At 40.8% G+C, this 20,136-nt stretch overlaps 1 protein-coding gene and 1 long non-coding RNA gene across 12 annotated transcripts in view; one reads left to right on the top strand and one right to left on the bottom strand.

Moving 5' to 3' along the window:
* The window catches only part of LOC149268469 (uncharacterized), a 59,186-nt gene extending 39,226 nt beyond the window's left edge, over positions 1-19,960 (top strand). The window contains exon 4 of the long non-coding RNA XR_016270217.1: positions 18,574-19,960. This is a non-coding gene — a long non-coding RNA (uncharacterized LOC149268469). The remainder of the gene's footprint in view (positions 1-18,573) is intronic.
* On the bottom strand, positions 1,084-20,058 carry LOC108617418 (arginine kinase). 11 transcript variants are annotated; one of them, XM_089469609.1, is made up of 19 exons: positions 19,942-20,040; positions 17,228-17,585; positions 14,883-14,942; positions 14,182-14,342; positions 13,805-14,116; positions 13,123-13,299; positions 12,920-13,011; positions 12,502-12,718; positions 11,014-11,376; positions 9,469-9,645; positions 9,100-9,246; positions 8,852-9,005; positions 8,569-8,726; positions 7,215-7,335; positions 2,577-2,648; positions 2,001-2,522; positions 1,676-1,939; positions 1,477-1,574; positions 1,084-1,357 (listed from the first exon to the last, which is right to left on the bottom strand). In XM_089469609.1, the coding sequence occupies exons 2-19, from the start codon at positions 17,286-17,288 to the stop codon at positions 1,175-1,177; spliced, it is 3,339 nt and encodes a 1,112-aa protein (XP_089325735.1). In that variant the 5' UTR covers positions 17,289-17,585; positions 19,942-20,040; the 3' UTR covers positions 1,084-1,174. The 11 variants fall into 11 exon arrangements, with proteins under 11 accessions (XP_089325735.1, XP_017868707.1, XP_089325729.1 ...); XM_089469603.1 differs by lacking the exons at positions 1,084-1,357; positions 1,477-1,574; positions 1,676-1,939; positions 2,001-2,522; positions 2,577-2,648 and adding an exon at positions 2,972-4,532 and having other exon boundaries at positions 19,942-20,046; XM_089469605.1 differs by lacking the exons at positions 1,084-1,357; positions 1,477-1,574; positions 1,676-1,939; positions 2,001-2,522; positions 2,577-2,648 and adding an exon at positions 2,972-4,532 and having other exon boundaries at positions 9,511-9,645; positions 19,942-20,046.
* Between the last annotated feature and the right edge of the window lie 78 nt (positions 20,059-20,136).

The following is a 20,136-nucleotide window of genomic DNA, read 5'->3' as shown; positions in this document are numbered from 1 at the left end:
TTTGATAGTTGGTATCAGTGATTTTTCACATGTTCTGATAGGCCATTGACAGCAAATCAAACAAATATTTATGCATTCACTTACACAGACAGCCACACACACACACACACTCTCTCATTGTGCTGTTCAATTTATTTGCTTAGATAATGCTCACGACTAGACAGACAGAAGACTCAGCTCAAATGAGCTCAGGCTCAAGAGATCTTTGAGTTGACTTTAGTGATTTTTTAATACCCTATAAAAATATATACTATATACTATTAAAGTAAATATTACTCTTCAATACCATATATTAAATGCAAAATATTTTACTAATATTATTTAAATATATATATCATTCGAATCCTTAAAATTTAAGGATTTAATAAAAGTCAACTTTATGTAAACTTTTCTTAAAGCGTTCTTACTTTTCAGCTGGCACATCAAAATTAACAACAACAAAGTGTTATATAATCAAAACTTAATAACGTTTTAAACGGGCACTACCGACTGCAGTGTACTCATTCGAAATGCTGCCAGCTCCATTTTGCAAACTCATCAATGTATATGTAAATAAATATACATTAATAATTTTATTGGGTAGTTAAATTTGGAATGTCCATAGAATTATAGACTATATTTTTCACGCCTTCAATAAGCCTAATAGACTCATCATATAGACGGACAGACGACCAAGCAAAATCAATATACTCATTTGAATTTTGTGAATGAGTAATAAAATTCGTTTAACAGCTTTAGCGCACTTTCTCAATAATTGCATATTAAAATTCTTTATTTAATATATGGCTAGCTGGTTTTCAAATCATAAAATCATTTTTATTCTGGCTCAACTCTAAAATCGATAAGCCCAGCGCACAACAGCAGCTCATGGAAATCACAGCAAGGCCAGGGATTTGGTCGTAATCTTATCTCAGCATGTAACAATTCCTCAATGACGTTAGCCAACGTTCGGCAGTTGACAGTCATGAATGAGCGTCTCGCGTGGCTGTTCAAGGCAGCTTAAGCAAATCTTCAGGCTTATCTCAATGGGCCACTTGGGCAGATATCATGCGCAGACTGTGTGAAGTACGAAATGAGTTTCAATTAAGTTCGATCATTGCTAAACGATTTTCATTTTTATTGAACTAGAACAGAGCTTAGAGCTAGTTGAGTTTCTATACATCATAAATATTGCTCAGCGACTTTCCTCCTCCTCCTCCTGCAGACGCAGGATGTCCGCCTTGTTGATAAAGTAGTAGCTCGGCTGTCTACCCTTCAGATCCTTCGCCGTGCGCTTGGCGCCATTTTGTATAAGGATGCGACTGACACTCTCACAGAAATTGGTGCCCAATGCATAATGCAATACGGTGCGCTCCAGCTGAGGGAGAGAGAGAGAGAGGGAGAGGGAGAGGGAGAGGACAGATGAGATAGAGATGGAAAGGAAAAGAAAAGAAGAGCTATAAATGAAAGATTAATCAGACTTAACATCCAACTCACATTATCTGTAACTTTGAGTGCCTCTGGGCAAAGCTGTACCAGATGCTGTACCATGTCCTCCGACTCCTTCAACACGGCTATGTGTAGAGCAGTGCGACCTAGAGAAAAAATGGATTAGACTAGATTAAAATTCATACACTCTCCCCCTCTCTCTCTCTCTCTACCACTCATTCGCTCTCCTTATCACTCTCCCACATACCGTAATAATTTTTCGTCTTAATCAGCCACTTGACATTGGGCACAGCGGTTAGCTCTTTGAGCCTTTCCATATTCTTGTCGCGTATCATTTGATGCAGCTCCTCGCGTGTCTCCTCCAGCATGCGTAGATTGCTTAAGAAGGTGAAAAGTGCCTCGTGCTGATGCTCTGTGGCCACATCTAAAATCGACTTGCCATTTTCATCCTCCACATCGAGTATATGATCGTAGCCCTGCAGGGCCAGCTGCTCAAAGGGTTCCACTTCACCTGGAAATGGCATGGAATGAATTTAGGGAATTCAAGGGGCAATCAGTGTTAATTAACCCACCCAGCACTGCCTGGGCGAGCACATATCGATCGATTTCCGTGGCGTTATTTGGCTGATTAGCCTGCAGCGCCACATCCCTAGCCGTGCGATAGAGCTCATCCCTGTAGGTGATATCGATGCGTGACTCCTCGATCAGAGTGTACAGAGCACCGCGACGATGCGAGCGGGCGCAGGCAAAGTGCAACATGCTCTGGCCATGCTCATCGCGTTCCTCCAGGTGCTGCACAGCCAGGGCGGCATCCTCATCATTCTCCTCCTGGTCCTCGGCCAGCGAACCGGCATCCAGCTCAATGATATCCGCCTGGCTCTTGCCCGTCCGACTCCCATTGAGCTTGGACATTGAATTAGCGCGAGCCGTGGAGTTGCTGCTGATCTTGCTATTGCCCGAGTGGACAACGACCTCGGTGATGGCCTTGCGCTGACCCATAAATTGCTGCAAGTAGCTGGTTAAGTAGGCAACCGGATCCTTCGGACGTTTGTTGGCAATCTCGGTCAAGGCCTTGATCAACGGATCGGCGAGAGCTGGCAAACGAAACTTGATTATTGGAGCTGAGCTGATGATGATGCTCCACTTACTGTCTGCCAGATATTTGCCCTGTTCCGTCTTGAAGATGGGATTGGCCTGAAAGGTAACGGGCTGCGACTGACCTGCGAATGCAGAGAAACTTTATAAGACACAGCCGAGGATCAGGATAACATCTAGGTACACTAAATATATAAAATATATAAAATATATATATATATATATAACTATTTATATATATACAAAGCGAGAGTCGAATCAAATAACTACTTTGTAACTGATAAGTGTGGCAAATAATATCAAAGAACGGTACACATTGCTAATTAGGATCTGGATTAGCGGCGGGGTGTAGCAGGAGCAATAGGTACGTACGTGTATCTCATGAAAACTTTTTGCGTGCGACGTTGCGGCCGAAGCTGAGGATGTGGTTTTTGGTATTTAATTAAAACGGTTTATTTTATTTTATTTTATTTTTGTTTGTTTGTAAGCTCTATGTATCGATCGAGTAGCTGTATATATGTTTATCTATATATATATACATTACAATTTGAGTTTGAGTAGTTTTAGTTTGTTGTGCTCGGTTGTATTTACAATACAAATTAAATTTGATTAATGTATGAATTGTGCTTTTCATTTGGTTTCTTTTGCGGTTGGCTTCTTTGATTAGTTTCGATCGATAATGCTATTCTTTTTGCGCTTGAAGATCTTCACCAGCATGGTGGCAATATGCTTGGAGTTCGTTAACGACATGTCCTTCTCCAGCGACAGGATATTGGTGACGGCGGTGCAATAGTCCTGGAACAGGACATACTCCACAACGCCCATGCTCTGCATGTTGATCAAGCGCACGGTCAGCTTGGACAGGCGATTGGTCACCATGCTCAGACCGCGCACGGAGCACAGGTGACGTAAGTTATCCAGCTCCTTCATCAGATTGGGCAGCTTCACAATGGTGGTCATCTTGAGGCCAGTGCCCAGATAGGCTGGCCGCGACTGCAGATAGCCCAGCAGATAGCTCTCCTTGAAGTGCAGCTGTGTCTCCAGATAGGTGACGGCGCGACCCACCCGGGTGTAGGCGGCGCCCATATCCGCCGGATCCTTGCCACTGCTGGCCGAGATGACGCGCAGATGCTCCTGACAGTTGAGCCACAGCGCCATATTGTGGGCGGAGTTGACGTAGACACCGCGGCCATAGGGCCACAGTGCGCCATTGAAGGCCGTCGACTCGGCTGCCTGCACCAGATCCTTGTCATCGAGCAGGGGTATCATTAGGCCCAGGCTGCCCAGCAGCTTGGCCACCTCCGAGTCTGGCTCCATGAGCTCTGTCAGCGTATAGTAGCTGCCCGATTCCGTTTCGCCAATGGCCTCGGCAAAGCTGGCCGTAAATATGCGGCCCATCATGAGGCGTTCGGCCTGCTCGATCTGGCCAATGGTAAGATTGAGGGGCAGCTCCAGCTGGTCCAGATTCCGTGATGCCTCCACAATGCAACGCGTCACCAGCTGCGACTCGTCGTCGTAGACAAATGCGGCCGTATTCAGACGCTCGCCGTTGTCCATGGGAAAGTAGGCGAGTCGCGGATGCGGCTTGAATTCCGCATCGATGCTCAGGCAGTGCATGTCCTTGAGCAGCGGCACCAGAAACTCCTGAAACACCACAAACACATCGAAATCGGGCGCTATAATGCCACAATTGATGTCCTCCTCCAGGTGGCGCAGCTTCGACGTCTTGCGCATCGCCGGCCACAGCACATCGAAGAGATTGTGATCCAGGCGCGTTTGCCGGCGCTTTATCTTCTCGTAGACGGGCCGCTTGAGGAACCGACTCAAATAGCTCGTCACGGACAGCTGCAGCGAGGAGGCACTCAAGGGCTTGCGATGCGACAAGGCCGAGGCGGTCGAGGCGCTCAACAGCTTCCCGGACTCGGTAATGACGCTGTAGCAACGTTCGAGAGTTCGCGCAATTTCGCCATCCTGGAGCTCACGACGAGCGCTGTGCAGATCATCGGGCACTGGTTGTTGTTGTTCGAGTAGTAGTAGTAGTTGTTGTTGTTGTTGGGCAGCGTTGGGTGTAATTGTTGATGATTATCAGTACAGCACAGCGGGCTAGTTGTAATACCAACACACACACAGAGACAAAGAGACAGACAGACAGAGAGACAGAGAGACACGGCAACGAACACAGAGCAGCTCAAGAGACTTGTTGTGTGTGTTGTGTGTGTGCTAAAAATAGGCGCATGTGCTCAAACAGGTGCATATGTAGTTCAAGTCGGGAGTGTGATTGATGAGGTCTTGTGTGTATGCATGTTAGTGTGTTGGGCATATATTATTCAAGTTCGTGGTTGGGTAATACTATGAAATATGACAGCATACTTGAAGAGGCCACAGCTTTAAATAGCCAGCTATATATGAAACTCTATTTGTGTTGATTCTAAATTGGAAAGCAATTAACTCTTCATAAATTACAATACAAAGACAGCGCACATTTTAAATGAGCTCAAATATTAAATATAAAACAAGTAAATTATTTAATTTTTTTTTATTTTTATACATTTTTTTCTTTTTTATTTTTTATGATTATGTTTATAATTGTCTTTTTTGTCCTTACTTCTTATATTTTCTTTATTTTGATTATATGTTTTTCCCCATTATTTTTTAATTTTTGCAAAAATATTTTATTATTATTTTTATTTTAGTTTTAAATTATGTATATAATTATTTTTTTGTGAACAAATTTACCTAAATTTTTTTCAGATAAGCTTTAATTTTTTATTTTTTATTTAATTTATATCTAATTTTTAATTGTTTTTTTTTTTTAATATTTTATTTAAAATTTTCTTTTCAGTTAAAATTTTAAATTATTAAAAAAAATTTTATAGGTTTGTAAATGCTTACTTTTTTTTTTTAGTTTTATGATACGCCGAGCTTTATAATTTTTTATCTCATTATTTCTCTATAAAATAATTGAAATGAATTGAGAAACTTTTTTCTCTCTTTCGAAAAAACAAAAAAATGTTGGATACTTTGGTTAAGCCCATTCAATTGCTTCTGCTAACTTTCGAGAAAATGTTGGAAATGTATCAGCTTAAAACAGCATAGCCTAAGCAGTCCTATTGGCAATAATGAGTGACTTAATTGTTTTTTTTTTTTTATACCCTGAACCCATTTTCAATGGGAAATCAGGGTATAATGGTTTTGTTGAAATGTATGTAACAGGGAGAAGGAGGCGTGGCAGACCCCACAAAGTATATATATTCTTGATCAGGGCGACGAGCTGAGTTGATTTGGCCCTGTCCGTCTGTCTGTCCGTCTGTCCGTCTGTCCGTCCGTCCGTCTGTCCGTCTGTCCGTCTGTCCGTATGTATGAACGCGTCGATTTCAGAAGATATAAGAGCTAGAGACTTCAAATTTTTTTAAAAATGTCCGTAATTACAGCGCGCATATCAAGTTTATCATTAAAATTCGATAACTCATCCCGATATTTTTTATCGATAAAAAACCTTATCGAAAACCAGTTATAAAATTATATCTTCTACACCTTTATTGCTAGAGTCTCCAAATTTTTAATGTATGCTTATATGCAATTTATACAATTTCGGTTTTTGTTAAAATTTACCCCCCACCCTTAAATTCACCCCCTCACCCTCACTTTTGTAAAAAGCGTATTTCAAATACTAGAGACTTGTGCTTTGGCAATTACATGCATATCCATGTTATAATCATAATCTGAAAGTTTCATGAAGATCGTACGTCCATAAAAAAAAGTTATTAAACAATTAAGTTCTCATAGTAAGCGCTCACTGCAGCCCATGCGTGTTTATGCGTGGGTGCTTGTGTGTGTATGTGCTTGTGTATGTGTGTGTATGTGTTTGTGTATGTGTGTGTGTATGTGTATGTGTGTGTGTATGCGTTTGTGTATGTATGCGTGTGTGTGTATGTATGCCTGTGTGTGCGTACGTGTCTGTGTGTGTGTGTGTGTGTGTGTGTGTGTGCGTGTTTCTTGTGTAAGCTGAAAGACGCGAAAAATTATTGAAATATCTATTGCTTCAAGGGTTCAGGGGATCTCGTAGTCGAGCAGTCTCGACTAGAGCTTTCTTACTTGTTTTTTTTTTTTTTTTTAATAAACAATTTAAATTTACTTTAATTGAAAGCGGTCAGTATCAATTACATACCGAATATATCGTCTATATTATTGATAATCTCATTGAAAAATTCTCGATTTGCCGCCATTTTGTTGCGTTAGGAACTGTCCGCGGCTAACTGTGAGACCAACTGCGCGTATTAGCCACCAAAAGTTGACTAACTATGCGAGCTATACGAGGTATACGAGGTATGAATACGTGAGTGCGCAACCAGCGAAGGACGCGTATTTGTGTGTGTGTGTGTGTGTCAGCAGGTATGTAGGTGTGCGTGTGTGTGTGACTGAAAATCGATGCTTGGCACGGGCAAAGTCAACGAGCCAGCCAATCAAGTCCGGAAGTTTCGGTTAGTAAACAAAAAAAAAAACGTATTTAATTATTTTCACTGCGAGTGCCTTTTGATGACTAGTCAAATGTGTGGATATGCATGTATTGTAGTGCGTGTGTGTGTATGTTGATTATGCGTGCGACAACAACAATGCTAAAGCCAAACAGCAAAGCAAAAACAAATTAAGCGCAAAAAATGAAAACAAATGATGGATAATTGAGTGTTTACCTTGATCGCTGAGCAACTGGTTCTCCAGCTCCTCGGCCCCAAATACGGTCAGCAGCTCACTGTAGGTGAGCACATCTTTCGACTTCTCCATATCCACATAGAACTCGGGCGTATGGCCCAGCTGCGTGCGTGTAGAATTTTTAAATATATGTAAGCCTTGTGGTTAATCTCTTATTTATAAACGATATTGATTCAGGTTCGAAGACAAGGCTCTTCAGCTAACTGCGACCTAAATGAATGTCACATAGGCCTTAACTTGACCCATTTTCAGGAACTAAATTTATAGTTTCAAGTCTATGGCTAAGCCTTTTCAATGCTAACAGCAGAAAGGAGTAGAAGGATAATGCAGCTGTTGTTCTTTCCAGCCGAATAGAAAATGAGGCGGGAAGGTTATTCTTAAGGAGACTTTCATTGAGCTGTTGGATTAAATAGTCATGAAACGTGAATCCGGGCTGATAGGTCAATTAACAAGCAATGCAGCAGAGCTTTTCATTGTACTAAGGGTATTCAAATTTGGTGTTTAGGTTAAATATAATATTCTGTAAACAATTTCATCGGACTGAACTATGAATTAAATTTAATCAGCTAGAAAATGAGCTAAAACTTGACCATTAAACTTTTGAAACACGATCCAAACAAAGACAAATTTGTTTAAAATGCAAACAAATTGGTGAATTTATGAATTTTGGCACAAATATTATATACTGGCTTAGAACTTAAAAGGGTATATTAGCTATATTGATTGCTTATATATGTATATATAGTATGTTCGCTTATAGCGACGTTCAATCGACCATGGACCATATAAATTTACTGTTGTAATTTTGTCTAGGGATCAGAATTTTCATCGCAATAATCGTACGAATGCTATAAGCGGATTCGTATGACCGGACTCTATTGTATATTTGGTTCTAAGTCTTCTATATTGTGGTAACTGCATATATATTAGAGGTTGACCCTCCTAGAGCCTAGATAATTGATTAGCAGTGTCTACTTACTAGGCAATGAGAGGTAAACTATGATTCGAACTGTCTTGTGCGACTCTTGCTTTGTTTATAAGAAGCTCACAAAAAGGAATGTATATATTTCTTAAATTAAATTTATATGTAATTATACATATCTATATGTTTATTCACAGCACAATTACAGGGTAACTACCACATTGAGGCAACTGCCAGAAAGGCTCTACTAGCCTAGTATAAATCCATCTATTAACGGTGTAGAATTATTCTAGCTACAAACGCTAACAATTCTCCATTTTCTACCACTAAGAACTGCTTAAATTAGGTAACTTTGCTCTATGTAATGCCTCTAGCTCTTAATTATGCAACAGTGTTCTACATAACATATATACCTTGTCCTGCGCTTTTGGATCGGCGCCCAGCTGCGTGAGGACATTGTAGAAGTGGCCGTTGTCCTTAATTGTGGCCGCATAGTGCAGCGGCGTGCGTCCGTCATTATCCGTAATTGCCATGGTCTCCGGAAAGCGTGAAGCCAAATAGCGTACGATATCTGAGGGTTGGTTGGGATTTAGAACAAAACTGTGATACAAGCAGCGTTGATTGGGTGGGGGCAGCCACCACTCAAACCAGCCCAACCCAAACCCAAGTTTCCCCACTCTCTCTCTCTCCACTTACCGCTGTGGCCAAAGAGGACGGCAACGTGCAACGGCGTGGCGCCATTTGGTGATATGTCGTCCTTAGCAATGGCAAACTTCCGGCGATCCAGCGCCTGCTGCAGCGCCAACAAACTGCCGTCACGTGCCGCATCATGCACGCGATGGATTTTCTCCTGCAAAAGTCGAGCAAGTGTAGAAATTAGTGGACAGTTGCACATGAATAAAGCAAAGGCTAAGGCGAAGGCAATCGCCGGCCCTGGTACAGACCATGTAGCTGGGCACGTTGTTGAGAAAGGCCTGAATTTCCGGCTCCTTGGACTTGAGACCCAACAGCCGTCCGCCCTCGCCATTCAGCACTATCTCGGCCAGCTGCTCCATGTCGCCCGACTCAATGATCTGCTGCAAGCGGCCATCCTGTGAAGAAACCACGAGTTAAACTTTGCTGCGGCGGTCCACACAGAGCGACAATAGTTCTGGTGTGCATCAAGTGAAAGCGGGTGAGTCGGTGCCGAAAGAAAAGTCAAGGAAAATCAAAGTAAAATAAGTTGAAATTTAGATTGGGCAAATGATAGAGCGAGAGAGCGTGATTCAGTTAAACTTTGATGGGAGTTAGAAAAAAGGTTTAGCCGCTTATACTTCATCCACTTCATCATAAGCTGCTGATGTTTGAGACTGAACTGTATAATCCTCGGCGGCGCCCTGCACGAAGCCCTCGATGGCCAGCGACGATGTGAGCGAATCGCCGCCATCGTTATCCTGCACCAGTTGCTGTTCGGCATCCTGGACGCGAGCTGGTTTGGCTGCTACCACATCCTGCAGAGAATTTGCGCATTTATTCGGTTGGCTTAAATGGCCTAAACAGCTAAGAATTAGTTAAATAGTGCGCAATAAGGATACGAAACACAGGACTAAGAACAACTACGACAAACGTAATGGATGGGTGAGGGTGGCGTGTGGCGTGGAGTGGTTTAGTTAATGGTGCGAATGGGTGCCTCCTGCTGCTGCTGCTCCTGCTCCTGCTGCTCCTGCCAGCTGCCAGCTGCCAACTGCAACACCCCGTCGTATACGTAATATTGCGCATACGCTGCATTAACTTGATTGCATTGCAGCCAAGCACAGATATGATCTCGAGTCATTAGAAATTTGTTGTGCTGCAAAAACGCCCACGCAAATGTGTAGAAAACAAATTGAATGTAATAAATTGCAGAATATGAATAACTAGTATATAAAGAACATATAGTATACATGTATATATATGTATGCCTGCAATATCTAACGTTTACAACTGTTCTTGACGTATTGCATGCTCAGTTGCCATTCGAATGGCTGCCTGACAGCCAGAGGCGAACGTCAGGGAGAAGGACATGCCAAGCGAAAGTGAAATGCCAGAGCACACATGGAGCATACGATTATTTATAGATGTATATAGAGCCTACTCCTCCCCCTCTCTATTAGTTGTATACAAGAAAATAGGGAAAATGTGGAAAATGAAAGTGTATCTGCAGGCAAACAGCTGCTGATTTGGTTTCGTTTGTCAAATCGATATGCGCATTGCATTGATTAGATCTACAAACAAACAAACAGAGAAAGAGAGAGAGAGAGAGAAAGAGAAAGTGAATTGGAGTGTGGGCGAGAGACATACACAAATGGAAAATGGAATATGGAAAAAGTAAGACGGAAATTGAGTTCGAGTGCAAAACATAAACAAAAACACACGAGTTGCGTTTACTTTATTGCAGAGTTTGATATTATTTTTATGCTTGTTTAATTAAGTTTAAGATTTAGAATAAGAAATTTAACACACGTTTACAAAATACAATTGATTAGATAGAGATATCAATACGGGGTAATAGACGAAATCGATTTTAGCATTTACTAAGCATTCGTATATCGTATATAGACAAGAGATAGATATAGTTGTGTTTTGTTGTTGTTGTTGTTGTTGCGGTTGCGGCTACGTTGCTGTTGCTGTTGCTGTTGTTGTTGTTGTACATAGTAAAGTTATACATATACATATTTATTTGAGCTAATTCTCGTTTTTGCTTTTGTACAGTTCACAATTTGAAAACAACAAAGGAAATGGTAAAAACGCTTTGAGCAAACGTCACACAAATAACATCGAATCGTTCAAGCAATTGCTGACTGCACATGAATTGGCAATTAAAGCAAGCCAATCTGTACCTCATCGTCGTCCTCCTCCACTTCCTCCTCCTCAGCAGCAGCAGCAGCAGCAGCTGAAGTTGCCTTCTCTTCTTTATCCTCCTCTTTCTCCTTGTGTACTTCTGCAGTTTCTATTTCTTGCTTCTGCTGCTGCTGCTCTTCCGTTTCGGCTTCAATTTCCATTTCCGCTTCCGCTTCGTTCTCATTCACAATCGCTTCAGTCTTTTCGTTTGCATTTTGCTCACTCTCCGCCCCAACAGCATCATCCATAACTCCATTCTCAATCGGTTCTACACTTGTCTCTGCCTCATCGCCATCCATCGCCGGCTCCGCTGCCTCGGCCTCAACTTCAGCTCCTTCAGCGCTTACAGCTCCTGCAATATTCTGTAAAAGTAAACAATTGTCGACTGATTGCTTTCCTTTGTGAACACTTTCTAGTTTTTTTTTTTTTTTTTATTATTATTATTTTTTTATATCTACATTGATCAGTCGAGCTGACAAAGCGCTTGATATGCGTGTTCTTTATTATTATATTTTTTTTTTGTGTTTGTATGGGTGTGTACTTTGTTGTTATATACAGTTTACGATGTGTGCCTCTATCGCCAATTTATCGCTTTCTTATCATAGAATAATTTATTTATATAAGACTTCTGGGTAAAGACCTGAAAGCTATTGAATTTAAGATCTAATATATTAAAGATATTCATATGAAGTATCGCTACTGAGTATGCGATACTATACGATAGTTCTTATATATTCCCTTTTACTCGCAAAGCTCATGGTCTCAGGCAAGGCTGATTTTTCTTGGAGATTATATACGAAATTATATTTTTAGTTCTTATTGTATTGACCAAAATTATAATTCTAGTTATAGAATTGATAGAAAATTAGGAGTCTTTACAAGGAATGCGAGAGCGTGTTTCTTATACAATTTCTTGGGTACGGTAAGGTAAAAGCAGCTCGTAGGTTATTGAATGACAACTAATTGATTCCCTAACTTCAATAAATCCAATAACTATTGCTCTATTTCTGATTAATTATAGAGTTTTTATACTGTACTGTATGTCATACATAAAAGCTAATATCTCAAACATTTAAAGGCAACTCTATTTTTGTTTTCATTTTCATTCTTAAGCACACTCATCAGAGTCAAATAAACTTTCCAAAAATAACCCTAACTTCACCTACAGACTTCATTAGGTTAGCAGGATATCAGTATGAGTATATTTATGTGTGTGAATACGTTTCTTTATGCATGTGTGTGTGTGTGTGTGTATGTGTGGCTGGGGCATAAAAGAAAGCCGCATCCTAGCCGACAATAGCTTACTTTGACAGCAACTAAGACAAACGATTGCAGCTGCAGCTGCAGCTGTTCGCTCGGCTAATAGACCCAAAGAGAACTACTGAACTAAACTGTACAGCAAAAGCGCAGGGTGCAAAGCGTCTAAACAGCAAAAACCAAAAGAATGGAACTCAGGCCATGGGCCTGGCTAGCCTCAGGGGACTTACCTCAGCTTCGCTTTCGGTGTCGCCGGCTGTGTCGTTGCCATTGCCGGTGGCAAAAGCAGCCGGAGTTTCCGGACGACGCTGTGGGACCGGCGATGATGCATTTGCATCGACATCCGCATTGATATTCGCATCGACATCCGCATCGGCATCCGCTGCGGCAACTCCATTCACATCCGCCTCCGCCTTGGATAATTCATCATCCTCAATGGCGCTGGTACTGCGTGGATTTTGTTTCGATTTCGATCAAAATGCAAAAAACTCTCAAAAGCCATGCCCACAAAACCAAAACAGAAAATAAAATAGGAAACGTAGCAAAAGCCTTTAGCCAGCCCCAACTCAGCCCCCCGCAGCGCATCATAAAGCTGGCCATGCTAGAGGCCAAGTCAATGTCAAAGGTGTTTGCCAACAAACCACTTACCCATCATTCGTGTCCAGCTCGGAGGTGTTCTCAGCGCTGTCGTCCAACGATTTACGACCGTTCTCAATGGCTGCCGGCTTGCTGGACAATTTCTATTGAGGACGAGACCACAAGCTTTTCAATTAGCCAAGCAGCAAAAGCCTCAGCTCTCCCCCTCCCTCTCTCTCTCTCTCTCTCCAACCTTTCATCTCCCTCGCACTTACCTGCTTGCTGCTGCTGCGACTGGCGTCACCGCCAGCATTACTATCGTTATCATCGCTCAGCGCCTCCCAATCGGTGACGCTATCCGGGGAGATGCGCGGCGCCTCCGGCACATAGACCAGAAAAGCTCGCTCGATTTCGTGTGGCTTGTGGCGATAGTATGAGGGGGTCTTCATTTTCTGAGAAATCGAGTCGAAACATTAGTTAAATGGAGAGTTAACTCCCAGTTCGTAATGTTGTAAAGCACTTGAGATAGTCAATAAGTCAACTATGTATTTTATGAACTCGACTTTCATCATAATCATGGGCTCATTTATGGAATTATTATTGAGGGTTTTATAGGTATAAAACAAAACCTTCAAGAAAAATCCCAAGAGAATAAACGACCTCAGCTATTTGCTGATCTGGGAATGTTGCACTGATGGATTGAAGAACTAGTTCACCAGTTGAACCAAGTAATGAACTAGTTTACCAATTTATGAAGAAATTCATGAACTAGTGCGCCTGCACATGAACCAAAAACTAAACTAGCTCACCAGTTCATGAAACAAAAAATGAACTAGTTCTTTTATTATTATTATTATTTTTTTTTTTTTTTCTCATTTATGCAAAAGTCCTGCTTTAGCAAACCATAACTAGTGAACTGTTTCAATTAGAATGTATGTATCCCTGTGCGTTACTCACATAATCCTGCGCCTCCTCATCGCAGCCGGCCTGTGTGAGCAGCGTATAGCAGCGCATATTATTCTTGGCACTGGCGGCCCAATGCAACGGCGTCTTGCCCGTGATATCGACCTCGTGTGCGCCCTCTGGCCAGAGTCCCACTAGGTATTCCAGCATCTTGGTGTGACCCAGACCAGCGGCCTTGTGTATAACGTTCAGGCCATTGCTATCCTTGGCCGTGACCAGAGCTGGCGGCACCGGCGGCTCCAGCTGCATTTGCAGCGACTCCAAATTGTTATCGATCACCGCCTGGTGCAGATCCTTTGTGGCATTCTATGGCAATCGCTGTACCGTTATCTGCGCACTAGTCAGTTGCAAATGAGAATAATGGGGCTTACCATGACGTGCGGCACGGCGGCTAGAAATCGCTTGACACGCCCATTGTTGCTCGCCTGCTGACAGAGGCGCTGTCCCTGGCCCGCCCACAAAATGCGCGTCAGCTTGCCAATATCCTTTTCGTGCATCCAGATGCGGATGGTCGATAGCTTCACCGAGAAATCTATTATCCGAAAACAAATGAAAATCCAAGTGCAGTCAAAAATTAATTTAACACCGAAAATTTGCACAGTACCAGACACGCCCAACGTGCCCGTTGCCGCCCCCACATTGCCCTTCGACTCGTGCTCTTCCGGTTTCGATTTCAGCGCAAGTTTTTTGTTATTTTTTTTTTTTTCGGCTATTCGTGTTTGCATGCAATTTGCAAGTAAAAACGAAATTAAAAGCCAAGCAAATGCTCAACTTAAAGTCTCAACAACTTTACGAATTTAGTTTAGCTTTGGCTTTACTTTTACTTTTTCTTTTCTCTTTTTTTTTTTTTTTTTTTTTTTGACTTCCCAAGTTTTCTCAGGAAATTTTCTTTCCTTGTTTCTTTGTTGAGACCTTGAAGGTCGTTGCATTTGCTATGCAGGGCGTGTGGCTCTTGAAATATTGAGCAGTGATTTGGGAAACTGGCAGCTGGCGGAGAGCCTTCGGCTATAGGCCGTTTCGAAATACCCGACCCGACCGAAAACACTTAACAACAAATATTACTCATACGCACCGTCGTTGCTCCGCTGCTTGCGTCCATTCTGGCCCGCCGCCTGTCCATTCATTGGCATGACTGCAAGGGTATCAGACATAGTTTAATATTCTTGATTTCGCTGCTTGAAAATAATGCTTAGAAATCGAAATAAATGTATATTTGCTTGATTTTTTGTGTCTGTATGTACATATGTGCCGGTGCTGTGCTGTGCTTGATTAATTATGAAAGGGCCTTCGGAACGAACTGCCTGCCTACTTGATGAGCTCTATTATTTGCTTGAAGGACTTCTCTCTGCAGCCGTTAGTTGTGCTTCGTATTGCGTGTGCCAGGCAACTAACATGGCTGACCAAAGCAAGGTGTTGAATTTAGGACAGCTCAATGTGTTATTTCTCATTTTTCTTTCATTTTGTTTTTTTTTTTTTTTCATTTCTCCACTTTATTTTTGCTTTTGTTGTGCCTTTTGCCATGGTGGCCAAGGTGGGCGGTAATTGCGTCCTGTCGTTCGCCTTTTTTTCTGTGTATTACTGGGTAAATAAGTTCGCTACATATTTGTATACTATTTATATGCACTGTGAGTGTTAGCAGTTTTATTATGGCTCTATCGTTGGTTTTTTAGCGCTTTCTTATCTTCCATCGGGCAGCAGTGACTCTCCCATCGAGTGAAAGCTCACAGCTCGGTTTGAGTGTAGCCTAATTGTGATGTCTTCAGTTTTGGCTAACACGAGTATCAGCTGCAGGATAGATTTGCGATAGCTGCTTGCTTGAAATGTTCAATGGTTCGTGCAGGTGGCAAAAGGAAGCCCAATGTGTGTTTATAGCTAATATATAGCTATAACTTATATATAACTATAGCTTATAGCTAATGTACTTCTATTTAAAGCCTTCTATATTTCATATATACTATATCACTCTCTTTAGTTTTTTTTTTTTTTTTTTTTTTGTATTTCATTAGTAACTCCCTGTCTTTTCCTGCCTTTCTGTCTTTGCCTTTTTCGCATTTTTGTTTTTCACTCTTTACTCTCCTTCCGTCTTTATCCCTTTAATGGAAAGATTACTAGACTAGCACAAGGAAAATAAATCTCACCAGGGAAATAGATTGCCAACATATTATTAATTTAACAGTTAATCACAAATCAATTAGAATTAAATATTAAGCCTGCTTATTCATAATTATCTATGTTCTGTGTAGGACATATATATTATATATAATGATATCATAAATCAGTCTATCTCTCTTTATATTGCTCTCTTTCTCTCTCTCTCTCTCTCTCATTCTTTCTGACTCTTGCTACCTCTGTACATTGTTATTTCTCTATCTATCCGCCTCCCTCTCTCTCTCTCTCTCTCTCTCTCTCTCTGCTTCTCTCTCTCAATGTCTCTCTCTTAGTGTCTGCCTCTCTCTCTCTCTCCTCCACTCTGTCACTCTCACTCCCTCTCTCTGTCTAACTCGTCTCTCTCTACATTGCTTTCTCTCTATCGATCTGTCTCCCTTTCTCTTTCTCTTCCTCTTACTCAGTTCCCGCCCTATCTACTTCCTTGTTTCTCACTCTCTCTTACAGTCCATCTCCCTCTCTAGCTCAAGTCCTTCCCGGAAGAGACCTTTGCGATAGACGTCCTTAACTTTATAGCAGCATTTATATTTAGCCAGTTACCTCAGCTTTTGACAGACTCTAAGTAGATAGACCAGGCCACTTCACAGCCAACTTCTCTACATAGAATAGGCACGCTACCAAGTTCCTCTATAGCCACTTGTTCAAGCAACCTGTTCATTAGCTACACCTGTAAATAGTTGGCAAGAATTGTTCTTTATTGCCTTGCCACTGGTTCATTTGTAAGCGCTGGCCATATATTTAGCACACACATGTAAATTAGATTCGAGTGTTGCTCGCATCGCTTGCCACAAAGCTGTGTGTATATGGGTGTGTGTGTGTGTGGCAATAAAACACAATAGCGAAAAAAAAGGAATGAAAAAGGGCAACAATTGCCACGGAAATGGCGCATTAGCGATTGCCACTTAATGTCGTCGCCAGTTGCTGTTCCAACTACTCCAGCTACAACTCCATCAACTCCTGCTGCGCCTCCTGCTGGCTAGCTTTACTTGTTGAGTCGACATTGGGGACTCACGCAATATGCAAATTTTGGCCATGTCTGCGCTTTGTCACGCATGTCGTGCGCCCACTCTCTCCCCCCACTCTCTCGCTCTCTCTCTCTCTTTCACTCATTCTCTATGGAATTCCCTTATGTGTTACTTAATTGGCTGGCACACACATCAATCGTAATTGGCTCAATTAGCTGTGCACAACTAATGAATACGAATGGCACTCAATATCCCACTGCTATTCATAACTTCATATTGCACTCACCCTTTGGCGGCGATGAATGGTAATAGAGTCCATGAAATCTGCGTCTACGCTTTGGTGGCATGCCTTCAAACAGTTACCGTTACCGTTACCGTTATCGTTGCAAATTTCTGCACAGCAAAACGCTTAAAGTCCACGACTCTGCACATTGCTCCAGTCGCGATTCAAACGACACATGTTTCCTTTTTCCTTTTCCGGTTTTCTTTGATTTTTCGTTGATCACAAACTTTGCACAATTTATTTGTATTAAATTATATATTATTTTGATTTTAATTCTAGTAATTTATTTTATTTTATTTTGTTGTCCGTTGGTTCGTCCGTTGGCTTTGAAAGTTCAACGACGTCTGGCGCTTAGTTTTAGCTGTTGGTCAATACGCATTGAGCATGAATGTGTGTGCGTGTGTGTGTTTGTGTGTGTGTGTTGCGGTCACTCAACAATTGCCAATGCTCAGCTCGGGCTGTTGTCGTTCATTTGGCCAACTGCAGTGCGCGAATCGCGTGCCATTGCATTAAATATGAATGGCCGGAACACTTGTATGGGGCGGATACCATATGTAAACATGCTCAGCCTAGTTTTAAAGCCAATAGATAGCTATGTAGGTGTATAGAGGCGGGTATATAAGAACTACAAACTTTGGAGGTGCCATTGCTACATAAATCATTGAAAACAATTATTTCGAGTATTTTCTCTTTCTCATTTTGATATTTTCAATTGAGTTTTGCAAAGAATAAATTTATATATACCTCATACAGGATCCAGTAAAATTCCTGCTCAATTTATATTTAATTTTGTGAAATATATAAAGCTAATACATGTATAATAATAATATATATGATTCTCAAAATGACATATGTATATAAAACTATAATATGTATGTATAATAATGTATATCATTCATATATATCATATATCATTCATATCATATCAAAATGAAATGCTGTTGAATATATTTATATTTTAGACTCTTTAACGTAAGGTTTAGGCAAACTTTATGTGTATATTTTTTTTATGGTATATAATTGAAATGTTAAGTAGCTACCACGATGTTTGTTATATATTATTATATATATTCATTATCCATATTTTGAATATATAGCCCAAAAAACATTTTTTTTTTAACTTTTGAAATATAAGACTTGTTCATATTTCTTCATTTAATGTTTTTTTTTTCCTTCATTTAATATTCATTTAGATGGAAAGAAAACTAATCAAATGGAACTCTAAGTTAAGTTACTATCAATTATTTTAAGGATTTACACAATTAAAGCTCTGTACTAGACAAGTTAACATGTTCATATTTTTATATAAAAATTTAACTTATTTTTTATTTAACGAATTATTATTGCAGCTCATTCTCTATGACTCTATGGCGCATTCATCACTAAGCTCTGTTCTATATGTGGTGCGATTATTGCTAGTTGAAAAAATGAATCTGTTTTCAATTTTAAGAGCTGTTAAACATTTTTCATCTCTTGTAAGAGTATAATATTTGATGTACAGACTCTCCACTTCATCATAATAAATAAGAAAAAAATCCCAAATGCTATAAACCAAATCTTAAATAAATATAACATAAACGTTAATCACTTTACACTTTAAGCTCACAAAGGGGTTATTAGGTTAACCCGTATGGCTTTAAAAATAATAATAAAAAAAAAAATAAATAAATAAAAAAAAAACTTTACACTTTAGTCGCGCATAATATAAAACCCAAGCACAGGGTACAAAGCTGTTTAAATATGTCTAGACATATGACTCTCTCTCTATCTATGTCCAATCTCTAATGCCAGTAAAGCATTTGTTAAAAAATTTATAGCATTCTATTGGGTGCAACGACAGCAGCTTGAGGACTGACCAAAGCCGTTGCATACTTTTGCCGGCAGCGGGGCCTAATGAAGCAACTAACGCATGTACATACATTCAATTGCCGCACCTGCGGGCGACGACAACGAAAACAAACCAATTAGATACAGGTCGATAATTCGAATTCGAAAAAAAGAAAAACAAAAACAACAAATGAAATAACACGTTACTATCAAAAGTAGAGCAGGACTTCAAGGTCCTGTGTACGTGGCAGGAGCAAGTGGGCAGCTGAGGCAGGTGTTGTAAGTGTTTGCTTAGCACGTGGCAGCAAATGCTGTGTGAACTTTCAGTTCAGCCAACAACTGCAGCCAATTGCCAAATGGCTTCAATTGAATATTTTCTGAATGACTAATTGAGCGCCAAGTGTCCAAATGGACATTGCGTGAGCAAAAAAACAAAAACAAAACAACAAGAAAATGAAATAAAATTGTAAAAAAATTGGAAAACCAATTGACACAGTTTTCGCTCTTAGCTGTCTTCAGAACTGCGTGTTTATGACCAAATTAAAGAATTAAATGTGAAAGCCTTCAAGGCAAAGTCAATTTTCTAGGCATGTGACCCAAATTGAATTGAGTCCCATGGGGCGGGGCAGATCTACAGGAGAATGAGAGCTGCGCCGAGGAGCCATCAAAATGTCAATGCCAAATGGCCAGCAATTAGAGCGGCTAATTAACCGTTAATAGCACTTATATCTACACCGATTAATGCATTCGAAATATGCAAACGCCACGCGCGAACACAATTCGATTTGCAGCTGGTGCATTGAACTTGCCACAAGCCGAACCCTGGTCAAGTTTACAATGTAAAGGCCACAAAACAGCTAACACAGGACACACACGTAAACACAACGTACACTAACGTTTAAGCACTTGAAATTTTTCATCAAATTTCCTTTCGTTTTTTCTTTGTTTTTCTAGCTCTATTTTTTTGTTCGGTCTCGGTTTGCTCGGGGCGCGCTTTAGTTGTCGACTGCGGCATATTCAGCGCTTTGTAGGTGTTTTTATCTAATTTCTAGCGCACGCACACATAGACACACCATCGAGTGTCT

This window comes from Drosophila arizonae, chromosome 5, assembly GCF_054131065.1.
Source record: "Drosophila arizonae isolate 15081-1271.41 chromosome 5, UAZ_ARI_1.0, whole genome shotgun sequence".
Taxonomy (NCBI): Eukaryota; Metazoa; Arthropoda; class Insecta; order Diptera; family Drosophilidae; genus Drosophila; species Drosophila arizonae.
This window is presented reverse-complemented; position numbering and strand designations above follow the sequence as displayed.

Coding starts and splice junctions, on each gene's coding strand:
- LOC108617418 (XM_089469603.1), bottom strand. CDS start 17,288: ATGCCACCAAAGCGTAGACGCAGATTTCATGGACTCTATTACCATTCA. Junction 12,719..12,919: donor GAGCTGGACACGAATGATGG/GTAAGTGGTTTG, acceptor AAATCCACGCAG/TACCAGCGCCATTGAGGATG. Junction 8,727..8,851: donor CGTCCTCTTTGGCCACAGCG/GTAAGTGGAGAG, acceptor ACCAACCCTCAG/ATATCGTACGCTATTTGGCT.